Genomic DNA, 22,965 nt, shown 5'->3' on the forward strand with positions numbered 1-22,965 from the left:
ACACTAAAATGGGAAATAAACTAGTTTTTGCGGCGACTCCAAGTCGCCACAATTTTATTATCTGTAATTTGTTACTTTTTGCGGCAACATTATCTCGCAAAAAAAAAACTCAACATATGCAAAGTGAAAATTATGGTGGGTTTTAATTCTTTTGTGGCGAGAGTGAATCATTGCAAATGTTCAAAATTGAAAACAAAACCCTACCCCCGAAAACGGTGTGTTTTCCATTCCCCCTTATTTCTTCTCCCCCCCCCCCCCCCAACCGATGCCCTATTCCTCTGAGTTTTCTCCCGCCCCTTCCCACACCATCCTCCAACTGACGAACTGTCGGCTCCTCACTTAACCGGCGAGAGACTTCTTCTTTCGAGGGAATGTTCTCTCTCTGTGAGTATCTCTCTCTCTCTGTCTCCCCTTCGTGATCTTAACTATTCTTGTTCTTTGTAAGGCTTGGTGTCTCGCGCTCGCTCTCTCAAGGTTCAGTAAACACTGATCGAAGGTAAGGATTTTTTCAACAATGCCTCCATGTATACTATTTTTGCATCTGTCTTGGTTTTATCCGATTTGGTGGGTTGATTTTATGAGGTTCTAGGATTAGGGTTTGTATGATGGTTATTGATTTTGGGATTTTAGAAATTTATTTCAGAAATTTTCTGTTACTTTTTCGTGTTCCTCTGTCATGAAGGGTGTGAGTTTTCTGTTTTCCTCATATCGAGTTCTATCTCTATTTTGATTTGTGTTTTTGTTTTTTTTTTGTGATTTTTGGTTTACCACTTGTGGGTGTTTTCGATTAATCTATTATGTTGTGATTTTGTTGTCAAAGGATGAAGGGTGAAAAAAAAAGTTTGAATTTTTGATTGAATGGACCCTTACTAGTTACCATGCCTTTGTCTACAAATAGCACGCCACATTATTCGGGATTGAGAGCCTCAAGAGTGAAGGGCCATTGTATGGTTGTATAATAGCTGCACAGATTTGTACAGTGAATGTATTGTGTGAACTCTTGCTTGAATAATGAATGTGTTTGAGTGGATAAGTAGAGGAATATAATGGATTGAACTTATGCAATCATGAGTATGCTTGTCAAGGGGCTTATGAGTTCAACCTACTGCTTGATGAGGCAGAATAAAATTCTGCTCTGTTTTGGTTTAGGCAATATGAGTATGCATGCCTTTTTGTGCCTTCATAAGTGCAATGATTATTGTTTAAATTTGGCTTCTAGGTTGTTGAAGTTATGGACATATATGGTCAGTTTCTAAGGATACGGTATTTGTTTTGTTTTATGTTTATTCCTATTTTTTTGGTTATTTTTAGACAAGGTCTTATATTTCCAATCATGCTAATTTTTATGGCATATTGCACTGAAAAAGTAATTATTGAAGAACTACATGTCAATATGGCTGAGAACTTCGTTGCAGAAAAGAGATGTGAACTAATAGAGGTTGTTTCTGAGGTTGATGATAAACTTGTCGAGGCATCTCTTACCTATCAAGCAAAATTTTGCTCGGTTTGTTTGGGTTTTAATGGCATTTGGTGTGGCTTTTTGGTGTGTTTTGGAAAACAAACCTCAACCTGATTAATTGGATTCAATGGGGTATTTTCCTTACAATGCATTTTAGTTCCCTTTTATTAGTCTATACCTAGGATTCAGTAAAATGGTTGTTTCTATAACCTAGACTTGCAAGAGAGAAAATTTAAATGAAAAGGTAGAGCAAGATCAACTTGAGTGTAGTTTTGAATCCATGATGCAGCAAACCAGATAGATGAAATTAGTTTGCATGATAGGGATAGTTATAAGTGTTATATTTGGATATTGAAAATAACATTTTTGAGATTAACAATGATCAATAGTCAAAGACACTAGTCAAAGAATTTGAAACCTTGCCATAGTTGCATACTTGTGTCAGAATAAGTTTCAAGTTGCATTCACCGCCTAAGTTTCAAGTTTCAGAATAATCCAGTGATTGGTGAGATTTTCTGAAATTCCTTAGCTTTTAGAATAATCTAGTAATCAGTGAGATTTTCTATGCAATTTCATTTGTTTATATATATATATATATATATATATATATATCTCCTGTCTCTTAAGTAAAAATAGGATTTTTTTTAGGATCATGATCATTGTCATTGGTACTTCATTATAGGTGGAAGCAACAATTGAATATATTTGTCACCATGAAGGTGATGGAGCTATTCTTGTATTCCTTATGGGCTGGGATGACATGCATTTCAACATTCTGTAATTACTAGGGGTAATTGTGGTTCAAAAAAATATACTTTCCTACTCTTCTTTGCATGACCTTCTTGTCTTTAATTGTATTGTTAAACTGTGTACACATATCAATTTAATGTAGCTATAGATGCATTTTCCAAAAGGATGAATATTCTTTCTTCTGATATTCAGATCTTTGATGGGCACAATGGAAATGCCGCTGCCATTTGTACATGGGAGCATTTGTTGAATCATGTGTTGGGTGTAATGCTCCGTGGACTTGGTCTGGAGGAATGGCTTCAAGCTTTGCCGTGTGCGTTGGTTGATTGAGTTTATGAAGACTGACAAGGAATTCCAGAGCAGAGGCATGAAAATTGGCCTCTTTCTTTTCTTTTTTGTTTTTACCTTTAAAAAGACTATACTTTGTTTTCCTATCTACTTGAAGGCCTAATCCATCTAACTTGAATTGGCTGGCTTGAACTGGGTCTTGTAGATTAAAGGAAGATCTCCAGTTATTTAGCAAACCAGTCCCGTGATATGTGAATTTGGTTTATGATTATACGGTTGTATTATTTATTGTGTTGAACTCAAGTGTTAGGTGGATAAAATATCTACATTTGTGTTGGATTGGATTACATGGGCAGCAAGCATGTTGGTATGCCTTACAATTTGACTCTGAGTTATATATATAGGAGTGTGAAGTGGAAAGATGTGAATTGGTACTAAATATTGAAGTGGTATGTTGATTAGGACTGTTGTTGGTGTGTATGAAGTTTGAAAAAACATTTATAGATTGATATTAACAGTTGGACAGACTATGTTGAAAGTGATTTTATTGCATTTCATGGTTGTGTTGATTAGTATATAACTTTTTAGCTTATATTAGACATTTTTTTATGAACATTTTTTGCTCCGTCTCGTTCTTTTTTTTTTGTTTTTTTTTTTTTTTTTTTGAATTCTTTCAACATTTGCTACGAAGACTACTCGTGGCAAATACTTTTTTTTGCCAGAACAATTTTTTTCACCAAATGTTTTAGTGGGTAATACTAATACGCAACAATACCCTCATGGTAATTGCTCCTATTCTCACGAGCATAAACGAAAATGGACGTGCTTTTGCGACGAGTTTCATCAGCTCTTGCTGTGAGATGTGTTGTAGAAAAATATAGGTATTGACCATGAATTAAACCTTTCGTGGGTTATAATACTTTTTGCGGTGACTTATATGCCACGAGCTTCCCACAATGAAATTTTGTGGGAATAGGATTTTTCTCACAAAAAAACCGCTTTTTGCCATGAAATTCCTCCATGAGAAAACACAATATTTCTTGTAGTGTCTCTTCATACTCACAAAGCTTTCTACAAGTGCTCTCATGAAGCCGTAGAGTTCTCTTTGGTCTTCGTTCTCTCTTCAAGGAAGCCAAAACTGGAACCCATGTTTTTTGTTGCCACTTCCCTCTTTTATAATCTATCTCACTGCTTTATGTCTCATCCCTTCATCTTATGTCTCATTATTACTTTATATCTAATCAACCCTTGTCTTTGTTAGAATCTTCCTTCCTCTCTCTTTCATACCTCTAGATGCAAGAGTTTGACTAGAACTAGGTGACTAAGATAATAAGTTTGAATATGACTAGGTGACTAAGATGATATACTTCATCTTATGTTGGGATTTATAATTTGGATGAATGTAAAATAATTTGAATTTATCTAAAGTTGTTTTGATCTTATCTAAAGGTTGTTAGTAAGTATTTTAGATAAGTCAAAAGTGTAGAAGTCGAGTTCCAAGAGATATATTTTACTTAGAGAAGAGTTTGAATGTGAAACTGCCAATTCTGAAAAGATAAGTATCAGGTGTTAGCAAGCCATCAGCAAAATCTGTCAACAGAGTTTCATTGTAACTTGGAAACAGTTTCCAAAAATCTATTTAAACTGTCATACTAGCTAGGAACTGCAAAGCTTAAATTCTGGATATTTTTTAGAACATTTTCCAATGCATATTTTGGTGAGAAAATTCTTTGGAGAATTTTGTAGAATTTTCATATTGTTTGTCTCAAAAAATGTGATCGTTGATCTAAGATTGAGATAGCGTGATCGTGATTCAGCCATTGGAGTTCTAGGCGAAAAGCTAAAATTTGAGAATCGTCAGAGATTTTGGTTACTAGTGCTGTAGAGACAAACATGTCGTTTTTCTGGTAAAATAGAAGTGTCAATTGACAAAGGTTTTGTAATTGAAATTTGCTTGTAACTGATTTTCAAATAACAAAATTGACTTTTCTAGATTTGGTTATTCCGTATGATTTTACCTTTAAATAGTTATTTAAAGGGTTTCCCTTCGTTATCAATCTTGATATTATGCAATTGATTTATTTTATGTTAATATTTTCTTATTATATAATTGCATGATTGACAACTAATCAATTTATTGAGTGAATTAGTAGAACGTTGTATTACGATACAGAAATATTTGGATAATTTCAATACCCTTGCATATCGAGCCTTCCATCTTCCATGGGTTCTTGGGTAGACTTAACTCTTGCATTCATTTAATTACCAACAAGTTTGATGTTTTCTAAATCATAAAAATCGATGCAAATGATTGGATAAAAATTATTTTTGCATTATGGAAAATTGTTTTGATATGTACAAAATGTATCAAATTGAAGCTGAATTTTTTTTTTAAAGATAAATCGGGATTTTTTTTTTTTAATTTATAAACCCTAAACAAGATAAGGGATGGATGTTGGAGTTCAACAAATACAATGAGAGAACACCTTAAGTGATATGGCCGGTGGATTAAACTTTTTCCGACCCATGTTTTTGGCTATATATATATATATATATATATATATATATATATATATATATATATAATCCACCGGCCATATCACTTAAGGTGTTATATATATATATATATGATGGATAAGATTTAATATAAGGTGTCGAGTCCGCAGTGTTTGGACCGACAACTTGGATGGATGTCACGCAGGAACATTATATACTATAAACTAGTCTTAGGTTGATCATAAATTAAGAGGAGATTACCTTTTAAATGCCGACGGGCCGACGGCCTTGGGAAATTCCATTTGGAACCAGACAATATTGGCAACCACTTTTCCATCAACTAAAGCGAAAGCAAATTTTCAAATACACTTCAAAATATAGAATCAGCCTTGCGTTGAAATAAGGTTAAAGATACCAAAATATAGGATTTGGAAAGAGACAGAACATAAAGTGGATCTCATAATATTTATAGATGTTTGAGAAAATGTTTAACAAATATTTTTATATGTCTATCTCTCTTGCACTCTAAAGTTGCATTTAGATGTTGAGTTGAGCTAAAATGAGTTGAGTTCTTAATAAATAGTAGTGAGTTGAGATGACGGAGTGCATTTTGAGGCACCTAACTAAGATGCTATGTTTGGAACATGGAAGAAGCTGAGCTCATCTAAGTTGAGTTCAAATTTAAGCCTAACCAAACATCCAAACACACAACTCTCAAATCACTAAACATAACTCAACTTAAGACCTTTTTACACGTGAGACCCACAACATTTTTCAACTCAACACCTATTTACATGCGAGACTCATAATTCTTTTCATCTTCTCATAAATATATCTAAACTCATCTTAACATTCAAACACATCAAAAATTTTAAGAGATTTTTGAAATTACCCAAGTACCCATGTATTGTATAACCATGTTCTACCAATTCAATCAAAAAATTGGTTAGTGATCAATAATGCAATAATTTGATAATCAATCATATTCATAAAGTAAATAAAGTGTGTAACGCCAAATTCGGTTACGAATGGAAACCTTTTGAAGAACTCCTCAAAGGTAAAACCCTACGGGGCAACCAAACCCAAAAAAATCAATTTTATTATTTGAAAATCAGTTACAAATAATTCTCAATTACAAAACATTTGTTAATTGACTATCTTACTTGATCTGAGAAATGACATGTTTGTCTTTACGCAGTAGTAGCCAGAACCTCTAGCGATCTTCAAACTATTGACTTCTCTCGTGTAACTCCAGTGGCTGAACTCAATCAATAACATGGAGTAAGCACACACTCAATGAGAGAAAAATAACGAGAAAATTCTTAAGATTTTCTCACACATAAGCACTCGGAAAGACTCTCCAAAATCTCCAAGGCCGAAATCTCTACAGATCCTCACCAGTATGATCCCTTAAATAAACAATCTGATAGGAATTTGACTCGCAATAGAACTTTGCTGATGGAACAAATCTGACAAGAGTTTGAGTCATAGTGAAACTCTGCTGATGAATTCTACTGATGGATTTTACTGGCTCCTGATACTCGTCTTCTCAGCATTGAGAGTTTTACATTCAAACTCTTCTCTGGATAAGATCTATATCTTGAAACTTGACTTCTACACTTTTGACTTATCTAAAACACTTCCTAACAATCTCTAGATAAAATCAAAATAGCATAGACAAAGTCAAAGTGTTTTATATTCATCCAAATTACAAAATCAAATATAAGATAAATTCTATCATCTTGTTCATTTAATCATATTCAAACTTATCAACTTAGTCACTTAGTCCTAGCCAAACGTTTGCATCTACAATTTTAATCCTAAATTCTAAACAATAATTATTGTTAGAGTGAACACAATGTGAGAAATAAAATAAAAATGAAAAATGAAATCGAATGAACGTCCAACATATAAATCATCAAAAGAGACTATTTGATCTAATCCAAATGGATTATGGAGAGAGGTCTTACTGAAATTTATAGACGAAATGCAAACTCACTTTTTAGGATAAGTTAAGGAAGATGATGGAAAATGATTTGTATATAAATAGACCAACCCTACACATTATCAATACACATTAAAGTTTAGAGCTTTCCCACATAGTCTTTTACCGTATCTCACATGAGAGAGGATATAATATAAAAGATGGATAATGATATACTTACAATCTTTTTACAATTTAAAAATTTTATGTACAGTTATTTTTGTGTACTCCTTACATATTCTATTAATGTGATTGGTTGTGTTATTTTTTTTAATATAAAATAATTATTTTGACTAATTACATCAGTAGAGTATGCAATAAGTATACAAAAGTGCTTGTATGTAGCATAACTCAATACCATTAATTTTAAATAGAGTTGTAAAATAGTTGTAAACTAGTTCCAGGGTTTTCATTTTTCTTTCAATAATTTTATCAGAGACTCTAGTATTAATTAATGGAGGAATAAAAGAGACAATTCTTACCACTCTATTTTAAACTAATTGTATTTTTGTAAATACTTTTACAAAAATAACTCCGATTCGAAATAGGATTGTAAAATAATTGTACAAAAAAGTTGTATTTTTATCATTTACCTAATTAATACATGTCCAATGAACATGAAATAATATTTCGAAAGTTAAACTTTTGGATTAATTATACTTTGTTCTTTTGAACTTTTACTCAATTTATAATATATTTTTGAAATTAATAATTGCATCAAAATGGACTTTTGAACTTTCAAAACTTCTCAATCCCTCATTCCATTTACCAGCAGCATCAACTCTAACGAAAATTCACTTTAAAGATATAATTTTCATCCAATATATTATCATTGACAATATAAAATATAAAATAATATATATTATCAATTAATAATAAATCATTAATCATTAATCATATATAAAATTATTTTATACCTACGTTGCAAGAAAATATGAATAATCTATGTACACAATGAAATTATTTGATATTCATTAACCATATATAAATTAATAAAAATTATTTAATGATTTATGATTTATTATTAATTGATAGCATATATTATTTTATATTTTATATGATCAATGATAATAAATTAAATGATAATAAATTAAATGAAAATTATATCTTTACAGTGAATATTATGCACGAGAGTAACATGCATAGTGAGTTTCCGTTAGATTTAATGGGTAGATGAAATGGGAGATTGAGAAGTTTTGAAAGTTTGAGAGTCTATTTTAACATAATTATTAGTTTTAAAAGTATATTATAAATTGAGTAAAAATTTAAGAGGGTAAAATATAATTAACTCTTAAACTTTATAATCCATTATTGAGCTTTTGTTAATTCAAGGTAGGCACGCACAAGAAAATTAATGCTCGTACGCCTGACCCCCACACACACATACGCGAGCGCGCGCGCGCGCGCGTGCATAAATATATAAATATATATATACAGGTTTGCCACATCTGTCAAATTGAAGAAAAAAATAAAGTGTGATTTCAAATATTAAAATAGTCTAATGTATAAGTGTGAAATTACTATTTATTTATGTTCATTATTTATTATAACATTTAAATTATATTAAAAATTCAAATTAATTAGATAATTTTTTTCTCTAAAAAATGTTCAGTAAAACTTTATCATTTATTTAATTATGAAAAATTAGTATTTTATAAATTAAAGTTGATTTTAAGTGTATGATATAATATTTATATTTTAATTATCTATTTTATGCTAGTTTAAATCAATATTTAAACTTCTATCGTTAGATTAAATCTAAAGATTTAAGATGAAAGATTGGGATTTAACACCCAAAGTTTATGTATGATATGTTATTTAAATTTTAATTATTTAAATTTTAAATTAGTTTAAATCAGTATTTTAATAAGAGAAATTATTTATATATAAATTTTAACAAGAGAAATTATTTATTATAATGATAAATATTACAGTCTTGTAATTATATCTCTAAATTTTAACAAGAGAAATTATATATATAATTCTAAAGTGTGTAAAATATGCACAATATCTTTAAAAAAATTTGGTATATTTGAGATCCACTTTAAAGAATCTACTTTTTATAGTGATAAATATTTTAATGATTTTATTTTATTTTTATATATAATAGTGATAAAAATTATAGTGATTTTATTTTTTATTTATATATAATAGTGATAAATATTATAGTATTTTTTTTTCTCACTTTCTTTCTCTCTCCTCTACCCGATTCTATTCATCATTCTATACCACACATCACACTTGATAATTTTTTTTTTATATACTAAATAAATTATTCTATTCATCATCCATACATCATATATTTAGCAAGAAAAAAAGATAAAGAAAAAATAAAATAAAAAATTATGTATAGTGTGTGGTGTGTGGTGTAAAGAATAGGAAAATATGAGTAAAATAAAAAGATAAAAAGTTGTTTTTACATTGATCCATTACATTTAACGATATATGATTTTAACAACTCAAGTCAAGCCACCTTTAAAATTATATTCTAAAATAACTAATCAATATTACAATTAAAATATCTTAAAAAAAACCTAAAGAGTTATTGTTTTACAGTCTACTTGGAACCAAAATATGTTATAATTTATGTTATACAAACAAGTTTAAGCTTTGTTCATAAGTTAATTTTAACAAAATATATTTTTACATTCTTATAATTGCATCTCTAAATTTTAACAAAAAAAAATTATTTTTATAATTTTAAGGTGTGTAACTTCCGCACAATATCTTTAAAAAAATTTGGTATATTTGAGATCCATCTTAAATAATATATTTTTTACATAATAGTGATAAATATTTTAGTAATTTTATTCAATTTTATATATAATGGTGATAAATATTATAGTGATTTTATTTTTTATTTATATATAATAATGATAAATATTATAGTGATCTTATTAATTTTTTTTTCTTTCCTCACTTTCTCTCTCTCTCTCGCTCTCTCTCTCTCTCTCCTCTGGCCTGATTATTGCCCACGACTCATTCTCCTTCAGCCTAGCCTGGTGCCGCCGTACGCCGGCCAGCCTCATCGCCATCACCAGGGAGTCCCCCTCAAGTCGACGACCAACCCAGCCACCGCCGATATCCTCCACGTGCGACCTCTCTCTCCCCCGCAGTAACCCAACCGAAATAGCTTTCTCCCATTTGTGTCATCGTGCGCCGCCGTACATGGCCACCCAGTCTCACGACCACCACCGGGGACTCCCCCTCATGCCGGCGACCAAGGCAGCAACAACGGATGTCCTCCACGCGCGGCTAGCTCTCCCTCGCGGAAACCCAACCGAAATGGGTTTCACCCATTTGTGTCCACTTCCGCAACTGTACGCGGCCACCCAGGCCACCGCACCTCCACCACCTCACACCGGAGACAACCTCGAGCAGACCCAGCCACCATGAACCTCTCTTTCCCTCTCCGTCGCAAAATGCCATTCGCACGCACCAACCTATTTCTCCAACTCTCTCTCTCTCTCTTCAAACCAAAAAGAAAAGAAGAAACAAAACAAACGTGCGAAAAAAAAAATAACACAGCCTCTTTACTGTTTATTACTGTTTATGTTACTGTTCATATCAACATAGTCTCTTTTAAGATATAGGAAGATATATATATATATATATGTATGTATATATAGTATTTATTTACGTAAGTTACTTTCGCTTTGTTCGTTGAAAAATGATAAACTTAGCTACAATTAGTCTATAACTATTTGACAACTCTACTTAAAATGAAAAGTAATTATATAAAACTAATTTTTTTTTAATAAAGTGGCATAATGATATTGGTTGATTTAAAATAAGTTATAAAATAGTTATAAAAAAGTTATATACGTATTATTATTTATGTTAGTTTATATTACAACTCTAGTATTAAAGATCATGCATAAAACCATTTGACTTTGATGTTAAACTCCACTCTCGCGAGTCGTGAGGTTTGGTGTATAACAATAAAGGAAAATGCTATAGTCAAAAATAGATATCACAAAAAATAAACTTATATAGTTGATGTGTTTTACAATAAAAATAATTTTATAATTTAACATATCACGTCAAAATTAATGTTAATTAATTGAGCCCTTGATGACAAGTCTAAAGGGAGAACCAAGAAATCTAAGTTAATTAGGTCCCTTCCAACAAGTAAGATATGGTATCTGAGTTAAGAAATGTGTCATGATCAATTCTAGTTTGAAAATTTAATTTGTGAATTGGCGTAGAAGATACGTCTTTTATTCTATTTATATAGCATGATTTAATTTGTAAGATAAATTTATAAGTTTAAATTATGCAAATCAAATCATGTTATCTCAATAGTGTAGATGGTATGTCTTTCGTATAATAGAATGATTATTCAGTTTGTATCACCATATTATGTCATTCCATTCGGCAGTCTCAATAGCGTATTAGGTATGTACATTGTCTGCTAGTATTTATTATTTTTATTTCATATCATGTTGTCGCATAAATTCGATAATTTTTTTCTTAGATGATTAGAGATAATAAAATCTCAGAAAACCTTTTACTTTTAAACCAGACCCTCGCATGGCACTCGAATGTTTTATAAAGTTGGAAACTTGGGATCATTGGATGTTACTTAATACTTGTGAGGGAGATCCAAGTGATGGCATATCCTAGCTACACCTACTATCTATCTCAAACCAAAAGTAGTTAATGTACCATAGTTGCAGGCTGCGGCCAATGATATATTATATAAATTTAGATTATATAAAGACACGTGTTATTTCTTAAATAACACAAATTAATGACATTTACCACGTTGCCCTCGTTGTAACACAGGGACCTCAAGAATATTGAATGCGATGCTCTCCATTTAAACAATCAGTAGAAAGTAGAAACGGTTGGCTAGCTAGCTTTGATCCGATTTGTTGGGAATCCCCTTTTATTGCAGCGAGTCTCGTGACTTTCCGTGTCACGAAAAGTACTATGCGTTTGTCATATTTAATGTTCACAGTTCACACTTCCAGCCAAATAATAATAAAAAAATTATCAAGAATACAGTAATAAGATCCCACAAATTGAGATGGCACACTACTGCCACATATCCCTAGCATTTGAACGTTCAAGTTAACTGCTGGTCAATTTTTTTTTTAACTTAATAATTAAAAAAGTAATTTTAAATATATTGATGTATTTTTTATTTTTTAAAAATATTTAAAAATGTTAAAAAAATATGAAAAAAAAAAAATAAATAAAAATACTGGACAGTACGCTCAACGGTAAAGGTGGGGCGACATAATAGCTCCACTCATCCCTAGTATGTTTTTTTTTTCCATCATTTCTCCCAACTCCCAACTCTAATTTCTCTCTTCTCAGTACCCATTTGAATTTGGAGAGAGAGAGAGAGATGTGTACCTACCGGCAAGGGGTAAAGAAGATAGTTGGACTGCACAGATGGGGGTTTCAAGGGTTTGGAAAGGGGGTGGGGGGAGGGGGAATTAATATGGCACATCAGCTTGTGAAATTCCTTTATGTCTCTAATATCTCTTAACAAAAAATATATTTTTCATTCGAAAAAGTATCAGAGAATAAATATTATTTTAGAAAAAATAAAGACGGTGGTTGAAAGAGGCTATTTTGCTTAAGGGTGTAATATGAAGATTTATAATTTTGTTGGTTATTTATTTAATAAATTAATAATTTTGCGTGAAAATCAGAAAACAAAAATACATGCTCTAAATATTTGAGTAGCCATGAAGCTAGCGATCCATGTGGGGGAGAAGACAATGTAATAACTCATACGCTAACTCGACATGTGAGAATGATAAAGATTGTTATTAATGTTTTGGGTGGTAACTCTAGCTATTTTGAATCTTCTTGCCCGCAATAGCAGAACCACAGGTCCACAGAAAGGCGGAACCACATGTTGGGGGGCGATGATCCCTCCATGGTCACATGACAAGTGGCAACCACCAAAGAAACTTTAAAAATTAAGCCTTTTCTTTTCAATAGAATTTAAAAAAATCCTTTATGATTTCTAAAAATATGTAAAACTCCTCTTATATTTTATCATGAATTTAATGTTTCTTTTCCGGACTATATATTGCTCAGAAAAAGGGATAGGTCCAATGAATTATATCATAACTCAGCCAACAAAATCGCCTTATTATGAGTTGAGAAATTATAATATTAGATGACTGAAATTGTTAAGTGTTTTTTTTAATAATTGTATTGTAAAATTTGTTTCACATATTCCAGATCTTGGATTCCTATCCACTCCTTTTATTATAATTTTGAAAAGGAAAAGTCTTCGCACCTGCCACTATGCTGCATCAGTCAGTTTGCACATCTTAAGTGGCACCCATCGCACACTATTCCCATCACGCGATTTTTTCACTCATTTAAAATTTCATTTTAAGAGAGAGACGATGAGAGAGAGCTGATGAGAGAGAGCTGATGGTGCATTTGGAATAATAATAATAATAAAAGAAGACAGGAGATTGCCACGTAGGGTGTGCAAAATTGCACACTGCTACCGTGGCTGGTCCCTATCAAAATTCTTTTGAAAAATGGTACTTAAGCCTCTCAAATTTAATATTTTAATTTTTTTTCTTAATAGTTAAGGAATTGACTATTACATAGAGGTGAAAAACAAACCGGTGAACCGGACCAAATCGACTGAACCGGTGAGTTCGGTCCAGTTCTAAATCGGTTCAGTCCCGTACCGGTTCTATTTTTTTCAAAATAGTTCGAAATCGATCCAGTTCTCATTTTTTCTTTTCTAACACAGGACCGGTTCATATAAATATATTAATTTTTTATATTATATAAAATTATGTATAAAATAATCTTGTATTATATGCTAAATTACTAATTAAAATAACATTAAAATTGAAAATCCTATATAAATAACTATATGTTAGCACAATAGTCTATAGTGTTAGTAATTATACCAATACAATATCACTATATATTATAATATACCATAATATATCAGTATATTCTATATTATAATATATCTCTATAGTCTATAATACAATTATAATATATATTATAGTTTACTACAATATATTATCACTATATTATTAGATACTATAATATATATAGCATATTTTATATTTTATATATATATATATATAATATTTGAAAAATTGGATTGAGCCAGACCGAAATCGATAAAACTGAAAGTACCGGTTTAGAAGCGTAATCGGTGCAGTATTGATTATTCAAATATCAAAACCGGTTATATATACCGGTTCGATTATAAAATATGTCTAAAATTGAAACGAATCGGACCGATTACACTTCTAATATTATATATATTGATGTATAAATATTTGTGTTTAATAAAATGATAAAAATAACAAGTATATATGCAGAGATAATGAAAAATAAATAAAGAAAAAGGAAAGCGCGGGACAACATGGTAAAACATGTGCGCACGTACGAACGGGGAGCCATTGTCGCGTGACGGAGGTAGACTTGTAGATAGATAGATAGATAGGGAAATGTGTATGGATGACGTGGGAAATATACATGAGATACATGTGTGCCTTCCTTTCAACGTATTGTCATGATCTAATTAGGATTATGGGCATTTGATAATAACTAATAATATCCTTTAAAAAAAACAAACAAAACTGAGATGAGAGATCACATCACTCTGTATATATATATTTGCACTTACTTCGTAACTGATTCTAATTAATTATTTTTAACACTTATTTAAAGAGATGCATGTGTAGTCTAAATAATGTTACACATGATAAAATGAATGCTCTTAATAATAATGACTTTTATATATATATATATATATATACGCGCGCGCACTTGGAAAGTTGGATTAGTTAAGAATACAGTTGGGTTTAAAGCAAAACAAAAAAACAGAAGTGGGAGATAAAAAGGCTGTTGCTTCGGCCATGTTGGATTAACACACAAGAAGATCAAGAAGCAGCAGCAGAATTTCCTTCCTTGGCTTTTACCTCCTGCTCTAGCGCGCGTTTGCTCAACTTTCAGTGCCTTTCATCGGTTTCAATCTCCAGTACCCCCCATATTCATTAGACACGTAGAGAGAGAGGAGAGAAGAGAGGAGAGAGAGGCAGAAGGCTAGCTTTAAATGGTGAGAAAGGGGCTGGAAAGAGAGGGAATGCAACTGGGGAAGTACGAACTGGGAAGGATTCTGGGAGAAGGCAATTTCGGAAAGGTAAAATTGGCCAAGAACATCGAAACTGGCCAGCCTTTTGCTGTTAAGATTCTGGAGAAGAACAAGATTATTGACCTCAAGATTACTGATCAGGTTTCTCCCCCCTTTTTTTTTTTCATCCTCTTAAAAAACGAAACATAAAAATCCTTTCTTCGTTGTTACTGGGTCTTCAAATTCGCCATCACCTTTCTTATTCTTTTACTGGGCATCATTGTTAATGGGTTCCCTTTCTTTTCTGGGTTAATTCCTTTTGTACTGTTCATCATTTCGTGAAGATTATGTACTCCGAATCATTGGTGATCGAGTTTGTTCATCAACGACGTTGTTGTATATGGTGTTGCAGATAAAGAGGGAGATTGCCACCTTGAAGCTCCTCAAACATCCTAACGTCGTCAGATTACATGAGGTATATAACATTACATTAACATCATGATCATCATGCTTTTGCTTTGCCTGATCTTCCTTTCTGGATATTGCACACCCTTTTTCTCTTTTTCTTTTTTACCTTGATTCTGTACCATAATGTTCCAATTGCTGGATGCTTTGCCTCTTCTTTTCCTTTAACTGTTCCCCTATTCTTAACCCTTTCGTCTTCTACAAGAACACGATAGTATCTTCAACCGAAAAAAGAAGTACTATTTTTTCTCTATGCCATCCGAAAATAAAGATATGATATTCACATAAGTTGCAGCACTAATCCTGGGGAGGTTTATAGTGTTCTTCCAGGTTTAAATTTTAATTTATTTATTTTTTCTGGTAGTATAATTTTAGTCATTTATCCCTAAATTTTCTCGTCCTTTCAGAGGGAAAAAAAATATATACAAGGATTTTAGAGAGACAGATGGCAACCCGACTTTAAGGTTATTATTTCATCATTATAATTTTTTTAAATTTTTAAATAAAATAAAATAAATAATTTATTTTTTTAAATATTAAAATAATAATAATATTAAAAAATAATATTTTATTTAATTTTTACCTAAAAATTATGTCATCTCACTGTTCAAACGGAATTAAACCGCTCTCGGAACGTCGCGTCCGCAAAACGTGGACCCCAGGAGCAGGCTCAGATGAAAGTGGCCTCGCCATAAAGGCTGGCCCCTCCCTGCAGGTTTTGAGACGACCTCGCTCATGTGGTCACAGGCTGTTCTGTTCTGAAAGTGGGGTCCTGAACCAACCAGACTTTTATCCATACAGTAAACAGGATTCGCCAAACCGCCGCGCCCCCCCCCCCCCCCCCCCCCCCCCCCTCACTTTCTAGTCCAAGCGGACTTTTCCTTGAAATTGGATTCATGATTGGAGGCATCTGTTTGTCTTATTTGGTTATAGATAATTTGCAATAGTATTTTTTTTAGAGTAATATTATATGCAATTATGAAATATATAAATATTATAAAATTATTTTAAAAAAGAGTGAAATTTATTATTAAAAAATTAATTTTTTTTTATATGGGTTCAGTATTTATTTATTTTTCTCTAAATGATTGCGGGGTATTTGTGCACTCACGACTATAACTATAATTTCTTTTTTTTTAACATACACCTAGCCTTCTTTTAAAATTGAAAAATTCTTTACATCAGCTACTATTCACCATCCCAAACCTCATACCCTATAAAAAACATCCCCACACTCTATGAAAAAAACTATAGATTAGAGATGCGAGAGTGAATTATGACTGATGTATAACATTCCTCTTTAAAATTACATATATATTTTTAATATAGATCAATAATTCTTTTATAATTAATTTTATAATCAATCAATACCACTCAACTAAAAATGATTTTAATATTGAAAAATGATAAAACACCAACTTGTCTACAATTTTTGTATAATCACTTGATAAAATGAGAATATTTTTTTTTTCAAATTTCTCTTTACTTTTACTTTAATATTATATGATTAAATTTTAAATAAATAATATTATATTGAGAAGTTGTGATTGAGGTGTAGATCATGAGTTGGCGGACTATCCTCTATCTTAAATAGAATTGTACTGTCATTTTTTTTCTTAGGTAATTGATGGGCAACAAGAGAAGTGGTACAATAACAACTAATTTACAACTATTTCATAATTTTATAATAAAATAATATTTTTTTAATGCTGGTGATTAGTTTTTGAATAATTTTATTTGCAAGCTTCTTTATTAACACACTAAATATATTGCTAATGTGAAAATCTATAGCGTTATCTTATATAAAAATATATATATATATTAGTACTTTTAAAAATTTTTCATGAATATAATGAGTCTCAAAACAGTAATTGGTGTGCTATACACCAAGCTTGTAAATAGCATAACCCTTATTTTGGCACCATATTTAGGGCATGTTTGAATACAGAGGTGAGTTCATCTTAACTAATAATCTCACTACTATTTACAAACCATCTCATCTCATCTCACTATCCGAACGGGTCTTTAATCATGTTTAGGGCCATTTTTATTCTCTAGCATCCCTAAATCTTGCTTATGATGATGATCACTGTGTACAACGAAGATACTAATCATACTGTAGCAAATGAACATAATTGGTAATGAGTAATGGATTGCTGCTCCTAAATCTTTTATGGTACTGCACACAAAAAGATACTTATATTCTCATCAGTGTTTAGTGTTTTTTTAACCATTAAATAAGGACCTGGTAGGCAAGGATATGTTCTTTTGCTTATGCTTTGCATTGTCATAATTACTGTGCAGGTGTTGGCAAGCAAATCCAAGATTTATATGGTCTTAGAATATGTGACTGGCGGGGAATTGTTTGACAGAATTGTAAACAGCTTCAGCTATGCATTATATTTAAGGGGTTCTTTTCCAGGAAATCCTTTTTTCAGGAAAAATTCTTCTCATCAGTCACTATTTATCACTCCATACTTTATACCCTATAAAAACACCCATATACGCTATGAAAATACTCCCACACCCTATGAAAAAGCTATAAGTGTGGGGTGTGAGAGTGAATAGTGGCTGATGCATAGTAAATCCCTTTTCTAGAAAAAATTATTCTCATCAGTCACTATTCACCACCCCACACCCAATGAAAAACACCCTCATACCCAATGATAAACACCCCCACATCCTATGAAAAAGTTATAGGTGTGGGTTTTCATAGGATGTGGGGTGTGAGAGTGAATAGTGGCTGATGCATAGTAAATCCCTTTTTCCAGAGAACAAAATTTTTCACTTTTTGTGTCACAGCTTGTGTCTTGATGCAGAATTTTGATTTCATGGTACTAAAGAAGTCATTTATTACAGGCTTCAAAGGGGAAACTTAAAGAAAACGAAGGCAGGAAGCTCTTCCAGCAGTTAGTTGACGGAGTGAGCTACTGCCATACTAAAGGTGTTTTTCACAGAGATCTTAAGGTTATTTCAGAGAACTTTTCATTATACCACAGGCCAGAACAATTATCACACTTCAGCGCTTGTCATTCTGATACAACTATTTCACTTCTGAATTGCAGCTAGAAAATGTTCTTGTTGATGCTGGAGGGAACTTAAAGATATCTGATTTTGGCCTCAGCGCCTTACCTCAACATTTTCGGGTACAGAACCATCCCAAACCAAACTTTCACATGCATTTTTTTTTGTTCCATCACTATCTACTAATCATTGAAAAATATCAGGGTGACGGCTTACTGCATACAACCTGTGGAAGTCCCAACTATGTTGCTCCAGAGATTCTTGCAAACAGAGGTTATGATGGTGCCACCTCGGATATATGGTCGTGTGGAGTTATCTTGTATGTAATTCTCACCGGATATCTTCCTTTCGATGATAGAAATCTCGCAGTTCTTTATCAGAAGGTATGGAGAATTTGGTCGGTTATCCTTTGGATACCCCCTTACATGTGACCCTATGACTGAAGCCTTTTAGTACTAAAATTTCCTTAAATTCCGATGTTTCTATTCTTCTTTTGGGATTCCAGATCTTCAAGGGAGATGCTCAGATGCCCAAATGGCTGTCACCGGGCGCTCAAAACATGATAAGGAGAATTCTTGATCCCAATCCCCTCACCAGGATTACAATGGCAGGTATCAAAGCAGATCAGTGGTTTCAGCAGGGCTATACTCCTGCAAATCCAGATGATGATGAAGACATATATATTGACGATGAAGCATTCTCAATGCATGAAGTGGTATGTGCTTGGAAATTCTCAGTTTTGTGCACCCTCCTTTTGGGTGTATTTTCAATAATGCTTCGTGCTACATAACTGATGGGATACTTCTTGCTGTATAGCCATCTGAAGCAGATAAGAATCCAGGCTCACCCACTCTAATTAATGCCTTCCAATTGATTGGAATGTCCTCATGCTTAGACCTCTCTGGCTTCTTTGAGAAAGAGGTGGGAATGAAGATCAAAAGGCACTGTATGCCATGCTTATATTTTTGGTGAATGATTTCAATATTGTTACTGAAGTTGATGAATACCACAGAAAAACTGAACCCATTATCTGTGCATTTTTGGGTTAATTTAGGATGTCTCCGAGAGGAAGATCCGATTTACATCCAATCACACGGCAAAGTATTTGCTCGAGAAGATTGAGGATATTGTAACAGAAATGGGGTTTAGTGTTCTGAAGAAAAATGGATGGGTAAGATTTATTGTCACTAGATTATGACGTTTTCTCCTCTCTCAATTTAGGAGAATGTATCAATCAGTACTCACTCATCGTCTCTTCACCTGCACTAGCTATATTTGAACACGCCCGCGAGCTCGCTCACACACACTTGTGCATGTATATTAATACTGAAATTCCCTCACCCTTCCATGTGAAAAGGAAAAAAAATTGAAGCTCTAAATGTCAACAACAGAACTGGCAAGCTGTTTAAAGCTTGATGTAAAGTGATATCATCTAACTGGAAATAATTATGTCTGATGTTTCTGTCCATCTTTCTTTCTTTTTTTTCAGTTGAAAGTGATGCAGGAGCACAAGGGGCAGAAAAGTCTAGGTAGCCTTTCAGTTGCAGCAGAGGTAAAACTTGAACCATTGTTATTCTTGAAGAAATTAATGTGCTTTTTCATGAACCCTAATATATTAAAAAAAAAAAAAAAAGGTTCTTGGCATGCATTTTATCGCATTTATAATACCTACTTTCTAATTTTCTCAAGTTATCATTGTCTCTGTAATTATGTAAACAGATGTTCGAGATAAGCTCATCCCTGTATGTAGTTGAGTTGAGAAAATCGTATGGAGATTCTTCAGTTTATAGAGATGTATTCTCTCTCTCTCTCTCTCTCTCATACATACATATATATATATATATAAATTTTGTATTTGATCCTTATGTTTGATATGTGCAGCTGTGTAAAAAGCTGTCAAATGATTTAGGAGTTGGCCCAAGGCAAGAGCTGTTGACATGACCACCGAATTGTGAAGCAGTTCCTTGTTAGGTCAGACAATATTGGATATTAGCCTTGGAGAATGGAGATAACTCAACTTAGAATTCAAAAAATGGAAACTTTATGAAAATCCTTATTTATTTATTTATTTATTTTTTTCTTTGTTGCATCCTCCAACTCAAATTAAGTAGATATGTTTGTATATTCAATTAAATATTCAAGTTGTAAAGATTGTCATAATATATGTACTCTATTATAATAAGTGACTATCTTACGTTAAATAGTAACTTAAAAATTTTTCCGTTAAGTCCTGTTTTACCAAAAGGTCCTTAAAACTCTTGACCATTTGACGTGTAACTCCCTTATAGAATTTAATGAAGGATCCCGTTTTATCAAAAGATTTTTAAGACTCTTGACCATTTGACGTGAGCTCTCTTGTAAAATTTAATGAATAATCATGTTTTACCAAAAGGTCTTTAATATTAAATTAATAATACTTTATTATTATTTAGAGAGTAAATAGATAATCCATTTTTTTTTTTTATAACAATAGCATAACTTCATTCATAAAGAATAGTCAATACATATAACATCACTGTATAGTTACATAGCAGCATCTAAGGAAACTCTAGCTTGTATAAAATCTGGACAAGAATGCCACCATTGCAAAGTATCATCAATAAAATAAGCATGTCTTGTCAATAGATGAGCAACCTCATTCCCTTGACGACCAACATGGAGAACTTCAAAAGAATTAAAACGACGAAGATGGATTTTGCTTCAACGATAATAAGCGAGTCTCCTTCCAAAATCAAATTCAACAAACCCAAATGAAGTATAAACTGCAAACTCCTCAAAGCTGCTAAAGCTTCAATATCATCAACTTAAAAAACTCCATGCGACTTGCGACTTGCAACCATCAAAACATCCCCATTATCGTTCCGTAAAATAACACCAATACTAGCTAAAGCAGAAGAATGAAACAAAGCTTCATCAAAATTAAGCTTCACTTTTCCTTGAGAAGGAGCCATCCACGAAAGAACTTTTTCCTTATACAAAACTATATGACATTGCTTTACATGAAGATAAGTCTCAACATATCCTAGACAACTATCAATTAATTCAAGGATCCAACACTCAAAGTTCTGGAAAATTTTAAGATTCCTATACTTCCAAACTCCCCATGATATGATAATAAATATAGTAACTATACTAGGATCAGATTTCATCAATATCCAAACCGACTCTGGAAAACTTACCACCTGCTATTAGTGATGTATATCTATGGATAGTGGACTGCCCAAGCTTCATGTACTAACGGACAGCCACAAATTGCATGAAAAACATCTTCCTCCACTGCATTCAGTGAACACAAAGGGCTGATTGTAGAATCCCTCTTCTCAACAAGTTGTATCTTGTTTGTAAGCTATCCTTGCATGCTCTCCACCCAAAATTCTTCATTAGACAGTTTTAAATGCTAGAAGTTTCTCCAAAACCACTTAGTAGCTTCTAAATGAGAGCTCTCAGGACCATCATTTTGAGAAAACAAATTTAAAGTTGAGTAATACCCTGACTTAACAGAGTATACCCCATTCTTATTGCCCAACCACATGAGTCTATCATCTTCCTGTCTGGACAACAAAGGTAGAGAACATCTAGAGGCAGCCACATTGGTAGGAAAAATTGAAAACACCAACTCCCTGTTCCACAAAGGTAAATTCTGCATTAATAAATAATCAACATTGGTATCAAATTGAATAATATGCTGAGAAGACTGAGGTAGCAATTGAGCATTCAAAGGCAACCATTTATCTAGCATAATCCGGACTTTGTAACCCTTACCAACATTCCACTTACAACCAGAACAAAGAATTTGTTTAGAAGCATAAATGCTTCTCTAGATATAAGATGGTTTTCTTGGTAAACTAGCATGCAAAAAATCTTCATTGGGAAAATACTTGGCTTTAAAAACCCTTGATAACAAAGATTGAGGTTCTATCAACAACCTCCACCCTTGTTTAGCAAGTAAAGCCAAATTAAACATTTTTAGGTTCTTAAAACCCATCCCTCCTCTAAATTTCGAATTACACATCTGCTTCCAACTCAGCCAGTGCATCTTATGTTCTGAATTTCTTTGTTCCCACAAAAAAGGGGCAAACATAGACTCCACTTCACCACATACTCGCTTAGGCAACAAAAAACAGCTCATTGTATATGTTGGATGCAGACCAATACTCATATTTTACTGAAGTTTAGATTTTTTTTTAATCTTGATTTTTTGTCTTTCTTTAACCTTGTATTTTCTTTTCCCAAACAAATAAGCTATTGACTTTTTAACTTTTTTTTTTAATTATTTAAATCATTATGTCAGGTACACCTCAGAGCTAACGCACCCGGGGCTATTCCCTAGTGTGTGTATATACATATATATATATATATATATATATATATATATATGAATTTCTATTGTTTCCATGAAGTAGCACAACATGCTAG

The 22,965-nt window shown here is 32.3% G+C and overlaps 1 protein-coding gene and 1 long non-coding RNA gene across 2 annotated transcripts; both read left to right on the forward strand.

The window, feature by feature from the left end:
* The first annotated feature begins 227 nt into the window (after positions 1 to 227).
* On the forward strand, positions 228 to 2,844 carry LOC121246135. Its single transcript, XR_005937057.1, has 2 exons — positions 228 to 496; positions 2,402 to 2,844. It is a non-coding gene; the product is annotated as an uncharacterized LOC121246135 (long non-coding RNA).
* An 11,915-nt stretch (positions 2,845 to 14,759) lies between these two features.
* LOC121246116 (CBL-interacting serine/threonine-protein kinase 1-like) lies at positions 14,760 to 20,769 on the forward strand. Its single transcript, XM_041144129.1, has 12 exons — positions 14,760 to 15,222; positions 15,473 to 15,535; positions 17,830 to 17,901; positions 18,385 to 18,492; positions 18,591 to 18,671; positions 18,753 to 18,932; positions 19,055 to 19,264; positions 19,366 to 19,470; positions 19,604 to 19,720; positions 20,039 to 20,101; positions 20,269 to 20,343; positions 20,431 to 20,769. Exons 1-12 carry the CDS (start codon positions 15,043 to 15,045, stop codon positions 20,488 to 20,490), a joined length of 1,314 nt encoding a protein of 437 aa, XP_041000063.1. The 5' UTR covers positions 14,760 to 15,042; the 3' UTR covers positions 20,491 to 20,769.
* Positions 20,770 to 22,965: the final 2,196 nt, after the last annotated feature.

The sequence above is a fragment of the Juglans microcarpa x Juglans regia genome, chromosome 1S (assembly GCF_004785595.1).
Source record: "Juglans microcarpa x Juglans regia isolate MS1-56 chromosome 1S, Jm3101_v1.0, whole genome shotgun sequence".
Lineage (NCBI taxonomy): Eukaryota > Viridiplantae > Streptophyta > Magnoliopsida > Fagales > Juglandaceae > Juglans > Juglans microcarpa x Juglans regia.

Coding starts and splice junctions, on each gene's coding strand:
- LOC121246116 (XM_041144129.1), top strand. CDS start 15,043: ATGGTGAGAAAGGGGCTGGAAAGAGAGGGAATGCAACTGGGGAAGTAC. Junction 20,102..20,268: donor GCCTTTCAGTTGCAGCAGAG/GTAAAACTTGAA, acceptor TTATGTAAACAG/ATGTTCGAGATAAGCTCATC. Junction 20,344..20,430: donor ATTCTTCAGTTTATAGAGAT/GTATTCTCTCTC, acceptor TGATATGTGCAG/CTGTGTAAAAAGCTGTCAAA.